Source organism: Aquarana catesbeiana, linkage group LG02, assembly GCF_042186555.1.
Source record: "Aquarana catesbeiana isolate 2022-GZ linkage group LG02, ASM4218655v1, whole genome shotgun sequence".
NCBI lineage: Eukaryota > Metazoa > Chordata > Amphibia > Anura > Ranidae > Aquarana > Aquarana catesbeiana.
Window position 1 is genome coordinate 570,424,675 of NC_133325.1, and position 15,441 is coordinate 570,440,115.

The 15,441-nt window shown below is 43.2% G+C and overlaps 1 protein-coding gene across 3 annotated transcripts in view; it reads right to left on the reverse strand.

Moving 5' to 3' along the window:
- Positions 1–792: 792 nt before the first annotated feature.
- The window catches only part of HEATR6 (HEAT repeat containing 6), a 158,529-nt gene continuing 143,880 nt past the window's right edge, over positions 793–15,441 (reverse strand). For all 3 annotated transcript variants that reach the window (XM_073616080.1, XM_073616082.1, XM_073616081.1), the window contains 4 exons: positions 14,759–14,883; positions 14,559–14,655; positions 13,544–13,748; positions 793–11,527 (listed from right to left, as the gene is read on the reverse strand). In XM_073616080.1, coding sequence (XP_073472181.1) covers positions 11,001–11,527; positions 13,544–13,748; positions 14,559–14,655; positions 14,759–14,883 — 954 coding nt within the window. In that variant the 3' untranslated portion in view covers positions 793–11,000. The remainder of the gene's footprint in view (positions 11,528–13,543; positions 13,749–14,558; positions 14,656–14,758; positions 14,884–15,441) is intronic.

The following is a 15,441-nucleotide window of genomic DNA, read 5'->3' on the forward strand; positions in this document are numbered from 1 at the left end:
CCCCTTACATAAGCAAATATATTTTTTCTTGTACTGTGCTTTACTCTCATTCTATACCCCCATCTCTTTATTTCCTATTCTGCAGACCCTCGGTACATGCAAGGAATGGATCCAACATGTGCTAACATGACAAGTGTTACATTTGGATCCCCTAATGGGAGGGGGATTGAACATTCCACATAAAGGATCCAAGATGCTGAGTACAGGTCTCGTTTCTTCATGGGGCACATTTAAAGCCCACAGAATAACCCCTAGTGGGCAAACTAGTAATATCCCACCTACAAATTATAAAATAAACAGTTTACTCTGGCCCTTTATTTTCCTGATTACGGACAAACAAGGGTACTTACTACCTTTCTGCATAGGGTGGTTATCAAGCCTGGGGGATTTCAATCTGGCCCTAGATCTTTCTCTTACTACCTTGACTGGCACTAACCCTCCTATCCTTTTCAACCAAGAAAGCAGTCATCTTAGCCTCAATTTGATCTGCAACTGCCATGGTGCTGCAGGTGTGATCAGTTATGACACCAGACATTTCATAGTTTGTCACATTCTTTGCGCTGTCAACCAAACTGACAGTTACATTTCAAGCATGCTGGGAATGCTAAAGTTTTTTTGAAACCGTTAAATCAATAAGTTCTGCTTTAACAATATGAAATAATTACAGTTGTTCGATTTGTTATGGAAATGATTAAGAGCTCCAATCGAGCCCAAGGTTATCTGCTGCTGTCTCTAATTTGAAAGTGTTGATATGCATGCATATAAAAGTAAACACTCTGAGACACGCTCAGCTCCGTTACTTCTTACACTTCTAATTTATTCAAGGCGGTGCTAATGTTTTATACACACAAATACGTCATTGCTATGTTAGTCTAATAGGTACATCTCATTGGTTAAGATAGAAAAAGAAAATGGAGAATCTTCATAACGAGGTCTGGCTGATCTTGGTTTTATCTTCAGTTCCGCGTTCTTCTGATGTGTGGGATGTAGGGGGTACCCGCCATCTTGAGAAAATATAAGAACAGAGCAAACCTGTATACTTATATAATGAGTAAGGAGAAAAATATGTATGCACATAAGAAAATAGACATTTTCAGATTACTATTATTATTATTTACATCACATTCCTTCACAATCCCCCCTAAAATGACTATTTTCTCTTTTCTGTCCCTAATACTAAAGGTCCCACTTTGGCCTGGCCCTTCTCCTCAGCAACTCTTTTAGGCTGTATATAGAATTGGGCAGCAACTGTTCACTTCCCTCCTCGATACAGCTGGAGAGGTGCAGTCAGGCGCTATCTATCCCTATAATCCTATAGGATTGTGAGATTATGGACAGGGAGTGACTGTAGAGGAGTGAAGGGTTTGTCATCTTCCATCATAAGAGGGTCCTCTTCTTCTTGGTGGAGAAATGTAGGTGTGCTATTGTCTACAGCCTTGTTCATTAACTTTTTACGAAAGGTAGAATACAGCATATAATCAGGGCTAAAAGAACCAGGATTATTAATACCCTTACCCCTATCTGGGCGAGCACCTTCTGCCACCCACTCATCCAGCTAAAATATTGGTCCCATGGGTCTGTGGTACCTGAGTTCTTCTTCAACTCCAATGACAGACCTTACCATTTGGGCCAGTATTATCAGGAATGTATGTACAACAGGTTCCCGTTTTTTCCTATGATTTTACAAAACACCTCCTTACCCAGTTAGCACCCTGTCTAAGGCCATCCGGTCCTGGAATGTCATGTAGGAAGTGGGGGCTAACTGGTCAGCAATTCCCTGGAGGGCATCTTTAGTGTAATTTACAAATCTCTGTTGGTTATAATATGTGTAGTGTCAGGTCACCTAGAGGCTGGGTGACAGATGCACACCGTTGGGATCAGGAGTGCACCGCAAGGTAGTGGACCCTACGGCTGACTGCTGCGGATTGAACCCTGGGAGGTTCGGGAAGCAGGTCTACTGGATCACTGACACAGATCCCACTGGGAGCTAGAGCATAGATTCCCCAGGGCGCGGAGTCTAAGAGCCAGCAGGTGTTCACCAGAGCCTTTAATGGTAAGGATGGACTGCGCTGCAGTCTGGCTCCAGGTCGCGGCCCCCAGGGTCTCACAGCTCACGCTCACGGTAGACTACAGGAGAAGAGGAAGGAGGCAGCAGGCTGGAACAACAAGGAAAGTAAGGTACAAGCCAAGGTCGGTAACAGGAATCAGATGTAGGAAACACAGCAAGTACACACAGAGGCTAACACACAGTGGTTGATCAGCACTGCTGGCTTGCGGTGCACAGGTTAATATAGGGTTCCCTGATAGGGCCTGGGGTGGGGCCATGCTTAGAGGGGAGGTTACAAAAGCAGTCAGGTGAGGGTCAGCTGGTCTCTAGAGATGAACACATGGAGACAGGTATGCTGATCGACAAACTCTATTGCATAACCATGACATGTAGTTAATCCAATCTACATTCTTGCTGACAGTTTTTATGGGGATCAGAGACTCAAAACCAGCTTTTACCTGGTCCCTGGCTTTAAATTCATCAGGTACCCCCCCTGGGACCCCCATGGCATCTATGTATACATGAGGGTCAAAGCTTCCGGAGAGAGCTGCTCGCTTCCTCCTCTGACTGTATACTGGGTCAGTGTATGTATCAGGGGTATCTTTGGTTAGGATATGGGGGCTTTCTATTTTCATCTTTTTTGTCTAATGCACTCTGTGGTCGCCCGCCCCCACAGAAACCACAACTCTGTCCCCAGTAACTGTCTGTGTGGCATACATATATGTCCTTACCGTCAGGGATATCCCTGTACCAATGGCATCACCATGAAGGGTCAAACGGACAAGGTACTATGTCACAGTAATCTAAGGTAAAGGTGGTCACATGTGTACCTGAAGAGTTACACCAAAACGTAATTATGTTATCATTTTTGTGATGGCCACCCCCTGGGCCCCTCCCCCCTAGATCAAACAGAAAAAGGATATGCAGCGCCCGAAAACACGCTCTCCTGCAGTGATAAGCGTGCATTCAGGTGTTCTTCCTGGCCAACTTGACTGAGGTGGCTGTGGTCAGCAAAACTTGGAATGGACCATCATAACTTGGCTCAAGGATCTCCAGACAGTAGTTGGTGTGTTCCTGTACCTAATTCAGGATCTGGAATGGAAGAAAACACCTGGACATGCATTCAGGTTAATTCTCGTGATAAAGTGGTTACATAATTAGTCAACACATCAGACTGCAACTGTAACTGTTGTGGAAAGTAACAACCAAGTCTGGGAGCTGAACCAAACAAAATGTCATAAGGGGATAGGGCATGTTTCCCCTGGGGGTGTGTCTGACACTGAACAGGGCAATGGGCTAACTGTCTGGCCAACTCATGTTAGTCTCTTGGGCCATCTTTAACATCCTGTTTTTAGTGTCCCATTCATCCTTTCTACCTTCCCGCTACTTTGAGGGTGGTATGGGGTGTGTAGTGCCAACTGAACCCCCAGTGCTGCCCAAATCTCTTTAGTAAGGGTTGCTGTTAAGGCTGGGCCCTGATCTCTCAATATCACCTCTGGGACCCCAAATCTACATACTATCTCACTCAGTAGTTTCTTAGCTGTGGTCCTGGCAGTCATGACCACTTCCACTAGGGCGTATTTGAATCTGCCACTTCTTGGCACTCGAGAATGATCAATTTGCATCCTCTGGAATGGGGTATAGGGCTTTTGCCAGGCGCTTCTTCTGTGCTTCTTCTGTGCATCCTGGGTTGCATTTGGTGCAGATAATGCATGATCTGCAGAAGTTGTCGGTCAGTGGAGTAACTCTTGGTGCAACACTTGTTGATAAGAGAGTTCATAAAAGTCTTTGTCAAATGGGCAGCTCCATGTGCCCATTGCACCACAGCTGGGTACATACTCCTGGGTAGACAAGGCTTCTTGTTGCACTCGAATAGTCCATTTCTGAGAGTTGCTCCTCTCCGTTTCCAGCTTTCCTTCTTATCCGGACTTGTTGTTTCCTGTAGTTCTTTTAGATAAACTCTGTCCACTGGGAAAGTCTGTAAGGTAAGCACGGGGTGGTCTTCTTCTACCACCCTGCTGTCCACTTCCTGTGGACCACCAGCTGTCTGTTTGGCAGCTGAATTGGCTAGATGATTGCCTTAAGCTTCCTTTGAGTTCATTTTGTCGTGTGCTTTACTCAGAATAGTCACTTGGGTTGGGAGAAGCAAGGCATCAATCAAGTTTTCACAGGTGTTCCTGCAGCCATCAGGAATCCTCTGTCCTAGATAACACCATTATCATGGGCAATGCTGAAAGCATATCTTGAGTCCATATGAATGTTGGCTCTTTTTCCCTCTGCCCATTTACATGCTGTAGTAAGTGCTTACAGCTCTGCCTCCTGTGTAGACATCACCGGTGGTAAGGCTTCAGCTTGTAGAACAGTGTTTTCAGTGGTGACCGCGTGTCCTGTGTGGTCATGGGGTGACAAGTCAAGACTCTACTCTTCCTCCTCCTCCTTTCTCCCCTCGAGAAGTGGAAGAAGGGTGGTAGGGTTCAGTGTTTGACAACTTAATAGAGTAATGCTGTCCAATAGGAGGGAACACAGGAGTCTCAAGTGTCTGGTAGTGGACAAGTGTTTCGGCTGGATCTTGGTTGAATATGGCAACAACGTCATGGGGAGCAAGCAGAACGAGGCAGTGTCCGAGGACCAAGTTCAAAGTTTTGTCAAGCAAGGCTTGTGTAGCAAATCCAGCTCGCAGACACAATAGGCCTCCCCTTGCTACCGCATCCAGCCGACAGGAATAATATCCTACGGGGCGTAGGCTGATGCCGTGTGATTGGGTGAGTACACCTGCAGCATGTCCCAGACGTTCGGATACAAAGAGCTTGAGCGTTTTGTCGTAGTCTGGGAGCCCTAGCGCCTGAGATGGCACACTTAAAGGCTTCAAACTTTAGATATTTCTTCAGGAGACATCTGGAAGTCGTCTGATTGCAGAGCATCAGTAGGAAGGCTTCTGTAATCCATGCTCTGCACTAGGAAATTAGTCCAAGGAAAATGACAGGTGTTGAGCACCACTGCAATTTGGGCTTTGAGGCTCTGCAGCCCTGGTTGGCAAGATAGCACAACAGGCTTTCTGAGGTGACTTCAACAGGGGGTAAGTCAGCTGCACAAAGGAGAAGGTCATCAACATGTTGGAAGAGAATCACTTCCGGGTGTTCCTCTTGTCATGTGTCAAGGATGATAGCCATAGCTTTTGCAAACTGGCTTGGAAAGTTCTGTGCCCCTTGTGGCACAACTGTTTAGGTATGTTGCCGTTTCTTTCCGTGGATGAATGCAAAAAGGTACCAGCAGGAGGGGTGAGGGTGGACACTGAAGAAAACATTTGTAAGGTCCACCTCTGTGAGGTATTTTGCAGTCAAAGGCATCCACAGTAGGTACCTGGTTCTCTTTTTAGGATTCTCTTCTTGGGGTTATTGTGGTTTCTGGGGCAATGAAGCGCCCTCTTTTAGCTTGACTGAAACTGGTGGCACCTTTAAGTGACCGTTGTCTTCCGTTCCTATGGACCATAGGCACGCAGGGATTCTGTCAAGTACTTCCTGCAGTATTGAACTTGAAGTTTTTGCTTCATTAAGTGTCATCAGGAGAGGCAGAGAACACAAAGCAGATTAGTCTTCTAAAGATAGGGGAGTATGTAACTTCATCCCCCCTTCAGGCGTGTCCTGATTGAGGCCTGTAGTCTGGACAACACATCAGCTCCTAGTAGATTCAAGGGACATGTAGAGGACACCACAAATCTGGCAAGCAAATCAGGAAGTGGACTGGAGCGGGGCACCCCATCCATTCTTACGCAGGAAACATCAATAGTGGAAAGGAAAGAATTATTAGGCAGGTTCACCGCCCTCAACACACTTTTGGCTGCACCCCTGTCAATGAGGAAAGTGGTAGGTTTTTTGTCTGGGACATCTTGGGGCTCTGCATTCTTTTCTGAAGTGACCCCGTTTCCCACAGTTGTAACAGGTGATCCTTTCCCTGGTATTGTGCAGTGGTGGTGGACTAGTGTAGGCGGGATCTTCGTCATGGGTTACCATGAGGGGCGTTGGTTTTTTACCTTTTTGATTTTCTATACCTCTGGTCACCAACAATAAATCAGACATTTTCATTGAATGGTATTCAGGGCGGGCCACCATCAGGCCTTTTCTGATATCCTCTCTGAGCCCTGAAACAGAAGCAGTTGATAACGTGTGTGTGTGCCTTTATGAGTCTAGCATGATACTTCTTCACAGACTCCCCTTTATCTTGGGTAATATCTTGGATTGTGGTGGTCTGATCCGTCAACTTCTCCTTTGCCCAGTCGTGGAGTTGTGCACAGAACTCCACTCCTGAGGTGTAGGAAGTGGCACTTGTCAGGCTGGCATCATTGAAGGCCGTCTGCATGACTGGCCAAAAGACATATCCTGCTTTGATTTGGCATAGGCTGATCAAGTCTCTCCAGGCAGCTGAGTAAGTTTCTTGTATCTGCACTATCCTGTGGTAGAAGGGAATTGGCTGCTTCTCTGGGTCAGGCAGACTTGTCACTAAGGCCACTGCTTGTGATAGAGTAAAAACGACATACATCACTGGTGCCCCTTCTGGTAACCGAGACTGTTGTTGGGGCGGGGGCTGGCAAGAGGCACTGTTCCTTACGGTTGCCAGCATGTGTTTGAGATCCTCTCGGAACTGAGAGTCTGGAGCCGGATTGGGGGTTAAATCAGTGGGTGGCCTTGCTGCCTGCTGTTGGGCTTCCCACTCAGATGCTTCTTCATCATTACATATCCGGCCTGGGAATGTGATGCTCCTGTATTGGGGAAGACAGGTGTGTGGTATGAACCATCTTGGTTTAAAACAGGGAGGGCTGGGTACAAGCTGTTTAAGCTTACTGGGTGTACCAAGATGGCCGCCGGCAGGAAGTGCACTGGACTGGGTAGAAAGTGAAGGCATGGGTGCACTAAGATGGCCGCCGGGCTGAGTTGTCACAGTGGGTTGTGCTTGGGTGGTGAGAAAGGAGTGGTTGTTAGACGGAGGGCAGTGCTGTCCCTCCCCTCCTTTGTTTCAAGTTCCAACATATCATCAGCTCTGTGATACACATACATAATACAATCGCCATCTTTCTTAACTTCCTTTATCCAATTTTCTTTATCACACAGGATTTTTCTCCCTGTTTCTTCAGCAACATAACTTTCGCCACTTCTTTCAACTTTGTTAACTATTTCAACATCTTCTTCTCTCCTTCTTTGCAATATCACTTTCTTTACAATATCACTTTCTTTTCTCTCTCTGTTTCTCGGCTAACGGCTTGAGAGGAGAATACGTACAACCAAGGGGTTAATATTTTTCTCAGCGTTCTTTATCAAAAATTCCTTCGGTGGGGGCACATACTGCGCTCCTAGCTTCTACTGTTTGCTATAACCCTGTAATGTACGGTTAATCTCAGAACAAGAACAAACACGTCAGGGGTAGTGAGGAGCAACGGCCCGCGACCCAACAGATCCCCCGGGCAGCCCCCCCCTAGACCTTAACCAGTCCCCAACCCCTCTCGTGTATAGCAAACAGTAAACCACAAATACACTCACGACAGGACATTACACCTGCCACTCTTCGAACTGCAAAATTTCAGCAGGCTAAGATAACCACAAGGGCAGACCACCCTGCAAAAATGAACCCGTTTATAAACTTTTTTTTTTTTTCCAGCTCTACACCAAGAGGCCGACAACTCTTCTTGGGGTGAGACTTCTGTAACACTTTCAGACTGCAAAGCCAGCAGCTGAGATAACCCTCAAAGGTTCGTCGAACCCAGAGTAACCCGTCTATAAACGCTTGCTACAAGGGAAACAATCTCATGTTTCCTCCAGAGGCCGAAAGCTCATCTGGAGATGAGACTACCCATTCACACATGTAGCGCTTTTAGACTGCTGAGTTTCGCAGTCCAAAGAATGGCAGACAGTGAACAAAAAATACAGTCAGCAGAAACCCATTGGCAGGTTCGTTAAAACAACCTCAGGCGAGGAAATACCTGCCTCTAAGACAGTCTCAGCATACCGACAGAATCCAGCCGTCAACCGAAAGATAAGAGAGTCGTACAGTGGTAAGAATATAAATCAAACTTACCGGTACTGTTAGGGCTGCGCAAACCCCACTCTCATCAATCGATTAACGCCCGAATGCTTGTCGCGGTATAGCTTCGACTGTAGCCTGAGGTCCCGGGTTTCGGCACCATCTGTTATGGAAATGATTAAGAGCTCCAATCGAGCCCAAGGTTATCTGCTGCTGTCTCTAATTTGAAAGTGTTGATATGCATGCATATAAAAGTAAACACTCTGAGACACGCTCAGCTCCGTTACTTCTTACACTTCTAATTTATTCAAGGCGGTGCTAATGTTTTATACACACAAATACGTCATTGCTATGTTAGTCTAATAGGTACATCTCATTGGTTAAGATAGAAAAAGAAAATGGAGAATCTTCATAACGAGGTCTGGCTGATCTTGGTTTTATCTTCAGTTCCGCGTTCTTCTGATGTGTGGGATGTAGGGGGTACCCGCCATCTTGAGAAAATATAGGAACAGAGCAAACCTGTATACTTATATAATGAGTAAGGAGAAAAATATGTATGCACATAAGAAAATAGACATTTTCAGATTACTATTATTATTATTTACATCACATTCCTTCACAGATTCATGGGTTACATTGCAGCCAATAGCAGAATTGGTTACTGTTTAATCCCCCCCAAGCTGCCCCAGAGCGTTTGGTGGCATGTTAAGTGAAAAGGCTGCAGGATCCCTTCCCTTGTGCTTATGATCTGCCATAATGGCAGCGGTTCACCTCATGCTGACCAGGACACATATACAAGCCAGTATGGAGCAGAAACTGCAGGGCAGGAGCCTAAAAGGGTGTTGTGGCCCACGGTGTCTGGAGCTTTAGTTATTTAAACATGCCTTTAAATGCAGCATGTTCCATTTTTGACCAGCACATACACAGCATGTTGGAGTGAACTTGCTTACTGGACTTCAGCTTGTCATTGTGGTAAGCAACACAGCATGTACTGTGAATGGACCCTAAACAAAATGAAAACATTAACATGCAAAACATAAAATAACAAAGTTTGTGATTTGCTAATTCAGAGATAAAATATTTTATTTTACACAAGAATCTTCAAAAATAATATAGTAATATTCTGATATTACAACGTGAATGTAAGACATCAATTACCTCCAGGATATTGTAGATGGTTTGAATGAAAGCTGGTCTAAAAATTAAAAGTTCATAATCTGAGTAATTCTGGAAAAAAATGCATATAGTTATTGACCAGTTTTCATTAGATATATCTTCTTTAATTTGAAGAATGATCTGTAACTGCATTTAGTAGTATTCTGCAATGATGTAGGAGAACACAAAGTAAGCAAATCAGAAGCCCACTTTGCAGTGTTAAGCCAGCCAAAGATGGATCAAAATTCGTCAGGTTTAGCAGGGACCGGCCAACTTTCAATCCAGCTATGGGCAGCTGGTTGTACCGAAGTTGATCTCTCGATCGACTTCTGTACAACCATATATAAAGTGTGTTATTACTGCGCTATCCTACAAAGGTGAGTGACATCAAAATAAACAATTAAGTGCAATTTATTTTATCTTTATTGTTTATGAAATAACTTTGTGTACGGTTTTACGCTATGGGAACTATCAATCTTTTTTATGGAATACATCTGCTGTAATCTTCCCATGTGAACCATAAACCCCTGTGAGGACGCTGAGATCCCTGCTGTGCTGTGATTCAAAGACCTGGCTGGGTATCAAGCCATAGGCGTATACAATCTCTCATAATTAAGAGATCCACAGGAGCCGGTAAGCGGCAGTTTGTGTGGAGGTGGAAGGCTGATCTTTTTCTTTGTTTACCGTTCCTGGGTGTTTGAATATCTGCACAAGTGGAGAACTATCAACTTTTATGGACTGTTTAATACACCATATGTGACCATTCATTATCTTTTTAATTTCACTTGTTTGATTCAAATAGGGTTCAGCACCTAATTTTTTCATTCACAGCGTGACTTATGTTTTACAAATTTCTGTACAACCAGCCTGTTTTTTTTTTCACTTGATCATCCTGCCGGCAACACTGAACAATGTATTCTGATGGTGGGAACTCTCCACACTATCAGAATACAATAGCTCCGGGAGTAGGGGTTCCGTCATCAATACCGAGTGCGTTGATAGGGGAATCAAATAATCATTTTTTTCATTCAACCCGCTGCATCATATATGTCCTTATGTCAAATCAGAACAATGAAAGGATGATTTCTGCAGGCTAGTACATATTGCTCTTTGCGTTAGCAAATAAGTAATCTTGGCAATGTGCAAAGGGCAATAAATCATCTGTTTGCTTTCGTAATACTTTTTGTTCTGATCAGAGGTGACTTAATAGATTCCTATGGCTTAATCCATTTTACATATTAAAAGAGTTATTGATGCCCCATGCTTTGCTTGAGCAACGATGGGATTGATTTACACAAATTGCAAAATCTGGTGCAGCTGTGCATGGTAGCCAATCAGCTTCTAACTTCAGCATGTTCAATTAAGCTTTGACAAAAAACCTGGAAGCCGACTGGTTTCTATGCAGAACTGCACCAGATTTTGAACTCTCCAGTTTTAGTAAATTAACCCCACCTTTATTTTAATCCTTCCTTAATAGCAGCACATGCGTACATTCTTTTCATTCTTTTGTTACAGCGAGTACTGAGAGAAGAAAATGCCGGGTATGGAAGATGTGACTCACTTCATATAATGGTACTTGGCTAATGGACACTGTCAAACAAAGAATCAATATTTCTGTAAGAGCTTTGACTCCTACCCTTCATATGGATTTCCTTCGCTCTCCGCAGCTGAACAGAGAGGCCTAGGAGGGAAAGAAAGGCAAGTATATGTGCTTGTGGGGGAAGGGGTGTCAATATTATTGTGAACCTATTGCGTTGTCCTGCATGGGCAAAATCACAAATTAAACTCAAGCTTCCATTTCTTTTTCACAACTTAGTATTATATCCTCAAGGAAAGTAACCTCGGCAATAACCTTTCTACCTAATGGGTCCTCTTGTATACTGCGTATATGATCTGTTGCTCTCTGAAATACATTTTCCCTGTCAGTGTTTGTTGCGTTCTCAGCTACTCCTGATTTTACATACTGTAATAGGTAATGCCTGATCACACTTCCTTTCTGCTGTACAGTCTTTCTAATGCATGGCAGATCTCCTAAGCTTGCCATGCACAGCATGTGTATCAAAGCGTGGCATATTTGTGCACGAAGGCTAGCACAGTATTTGAATTCCAGAAAATCTTCTGTCTCTTCACTTTTCTCCAGGGCTGTCACTAAAGAGTTCCAGATTTCGCTATATTGTTCAATAGTTCCATATTGTTCTCTTCTGGAAGGTGTTGAGAGAGCTGTTGCAGATTTAATCCGCACTTTAAAATTCTTGCATGATTTCACAGCAGTAGTGAGTGCATGATAGGCATCTGCAGTCCACACAGCTTTACCTACAACAGAAACGTATGTCAATTTTCTTTAGGTCATTTACAGAATCTCATGATACATTACCACTTTGGTACAAAAATGAAACAGCTTAAAAGGTAAACCTTGATCGATTACTCTTTAAGTTATTATGAAGCTTACTTAATTTATGTCATGATTTTATAAAGTTGTATGAGTAGTTATGTCAGATAATGTACTCAGGATCCATATAAAATAACCACTGCAAAGAAAGCAACTAGAGAATGCAGAGTATTGTTCTCACTGAAAGCCTACTCTAAGGCCCCATACACTATTAGAATTTCTGCAGATTTTTGTCTTCAGATTTATCAAAACCATGTAGTGCAAGGGCCTGCCTGATTGTATACAAATTGAAACTCTTAAGGTTTGACCTCATATTATATGGTTTTGGTAAATCCGAAGACAAAAATCTGCAGAAAATCTAATAGTGTGTATGGGGTCTAAGTGTCCCTAAAAAGTTAGTTCACCTTTTAAAAAAAAAAAAAATACTCTATACAGTCAATGAATACTATTCCATAGTTATAAACAAATCTGATTTTAAAACTGTCCACTTATGCTCCTCCCATACCTGAAGGCCATTATTGCACAAGGTGAAACCCGTCCCAATTGCTTCTATTTATCACAGCTCCATCCTGTCCTCCCTCTAAGACAGACCAGCCATTAGGATGAATACCTCCCTAGTGGCATAGCAGAGAGCACCATTCTTCTGATTATTTTTCAGACAGCCTCTACGATTAGGCCCAATGTGGGTGACACATGTCAAGAGGGGTGTGACTAATAGACAGGGACTTGAACTGAAGCCTGTCTTTCATTCAATTCACACTAGAGTTGAATATAGTGTGCGGCGGTACTGGTAAGAGGAGGGCCTATACTGTAGACAGCAGTATAACTCAAAGGTTTTAAAATTTTGTGTGTCCCTCAAAGGACTCCAAGGAAAGGATTTTATGGTGAGTAAATGAAATCATAGTCTTGCATGGCAGTGCTGAATGCCTGAAAACACCTTTTTTATGTCATATGCTTCCTTTCATTCTTTCTGTACAGCATGGAGGAAGAAAAGGGAGAAGTGGATCCTAGATACGGTCAAAAAAAAACTGCTCTCCCCTGAAACTTTATGTATGAGGCCCACAGTTACCAACCACTTCAGTTCCTACATAAGAATATGCCCAAAATGGGCCAGAGACATTTTTACAGTTAAGATATGAGCCTATAGATTTGGCAGTGACTTTGCCGTTACTTATGGCTTAAGAAACAAAAGATAAAAAAAAAAAAGGTAAAAAAAATACTTTCAATCTGACCACAGATGAAATAAAGGCATTTTTTTTTAAAGCAAAGAAAATAAAATGTACATACCATTGGCAAAATAATAATGGAAGAAGGCTAGAAAGGATTTAAATAGGATAGCATTTTTCTACACACGGTGGGCACGGAGCAATGGGGGTGAGCTGTGTTTCTAGGTCCAGACAGGATACAAGGCCACACATTTAACAGTTCAGTGACAGTGACCTTCACTGGCAGTGGGACCTGTAAAGCCAGCCATAAACGGAGCCAATTTCTTTCCTGCAACCCCCCTCCACCAACAGCATCAGTGTTGATGGGGGAATCCATCCTGCAGAGCCAATGTGCTCTCCCAGCAGGGGAGCCATCCCCATGAGGACACATTGATTACTGCTGGTGGCTATAATAGCCGCTAGCAATAATCGCCTGCAAAATCTGACAGGCTGGTTGTACCCTAGTTGATTGATCGATCAGCTTGGGTACAATCAGCCTGCCCGTACATGGTTCGAATCATGGCCAGTCCCTGCTGAACTGGCCAAGATTCAAACCATCTATGGCTGGCTTTAACGTCGGGGTCAGGGCTTGGTGCTGGGAGGAGTGGGGCCTAGAAACAAAAAGCGCCAGCACTTTGCTAGTAATTTTAATTTACTCATGTTGTAGAATTTCACAGGTTCATTTTTAGTTGTCATTTGTACGCTACAAGTATAGTGCAGTAATTACACCCTTACCAAGTGGAAGAGCTGTGTTTTTGAAGACATTTCCCAAGGCATAGCAAGCATTCCACTTCACCTTCATAGTGCTCTCCCCAAGAACTGTAGAGATAAGGGCTCTGATCGCACTTTCAATACTTTCAGCAAACCTGGGCTTCAGAATGTGATATGGCTGCAAAAAATGCAGCAGATTCCCCAAAGCACGCACCGCATTACTTTTAACCTGGAAGAAAATGGTCAAATGTTGGGTTAAGTAATAGGTGTGTTACAATTTCTGTAAGAAAAACAGAATCAAACATAATAGTAGCTTTTAATGGCAGTTCCTTTTTATTTTTTGCATATATTTTTTTAATTATTCTGTCCAGTAAAATGAGATAGTAATTGGATGGAGCTGTTCAGTGCCATGAAAACATATGTTTTTCTATCATGGCCACAGCATAACCTTTTTTATGACACCACAAGGCTGGCTAATGCTTGCAAAATTTCAGCCAGCTGAATGTAGTAAACCTCTTATCTAAAAAAAAAAAAGGATGTGGTAGTGCTGGTGCTTGCCAATTGGTTGCCATTGTATTGGAGTGGAAAGGTCAGCCCTGAGTATACAACTAGAATTAAAATTGGAGCTTATACAGGTCACTCCTGGCAGTAAATGGAGTGGGTAGGGGAGTGAAGAGAAGGAAAGTATAAGCTCCTATAAGAACTGGCTTTATAGTAAACCCATTTCTTTGCCTTGCATAGCACAGGCACAGGATCACTGTAGGAATGATTGCTCAAGCAGGACAGAATCTATATATTTATGGGATAACACAAATATTATAAATAAATAATAACCCAATATATTAGCCTGCAGATATGGAATCAAAATGTTTAGAAAAAATTAAAAGAATGACAGACAAGCATATGCAAATTATGCCCAGTGATCAATATGGTCATGATTGTTGAGAGAAAGAGGTTTGTGACAGCTGCACTGCTAGCAAATTATTGAAATGTAATTTGTATGGAAAACAAAAGATCTTTTTCGTTCAGATGTATTAACCTTATCTTTGTCTTTTGAAGCTTCGGTTGCAGACTTCAGCATTTCAAGAAGCAGCATATCAGAAAATTCCTCTTGAAAACTTTGTCCAATCATTTCCCTGAAATAGTAGACAAATTATGAAGTCTTTGTCTAACTTTATTATGAAGGATGACTTTTAATTTACTGTACATTCTAGCATTTCTTAAGATAAGAATACTTACATGTTAACAATTAATGTGTCTGTAAGGTTACCCAAAGACCAGGCTGCCTTTGCCCGAACATTTGGAGACTTGTCATTAAGGGACATCAGAATAGCGTTAGCAGAGTCTGCTACAAACATAACATCCTAAAAGAGGTAAGCAGCCAAAAATCATACAAAATAATGGCAAAAAAGTCACACACACGTACACATACATATATAAAGATTATATATAGGCTTTGTCATCCTAAATAGTGTATGACACTGTAGATGGATTAAATGGGGGGAAATTGGAGGGAAGAGACCAGAAGACAGGAGCACTGCTAGGCCCTGGAGCCTCAGGCAAGCAGGTTTCCTGAATGATGCCGGGGATGACACTACATTACTGTTACACAGGGGTCCTTGCATAGCCATATGTCAGGTCACACCATTTATGCAGTGGCCTCTGCTTAGCAGTAATGTACATGTACAGAACCCACTGCAAAGTTGCACAGAACCAAGGGAAGCTTTCCCAAGGGTCTCCTTGACTGCAATATGTCACATGATGCAAAGCTGAAATAAAAAAAAGCCTGTTAGGACTTCCTCAGGAGCTGCACTAGGCACTGCTCTGCTTTTAAGGTCAGGAAGTTTTTTCTTAGTGGTACTCCCTTACATGCCTGTAGTGGTGTGCAGATAGGCAAGTAAGAAGTCAGGGGGCAGGGGGGT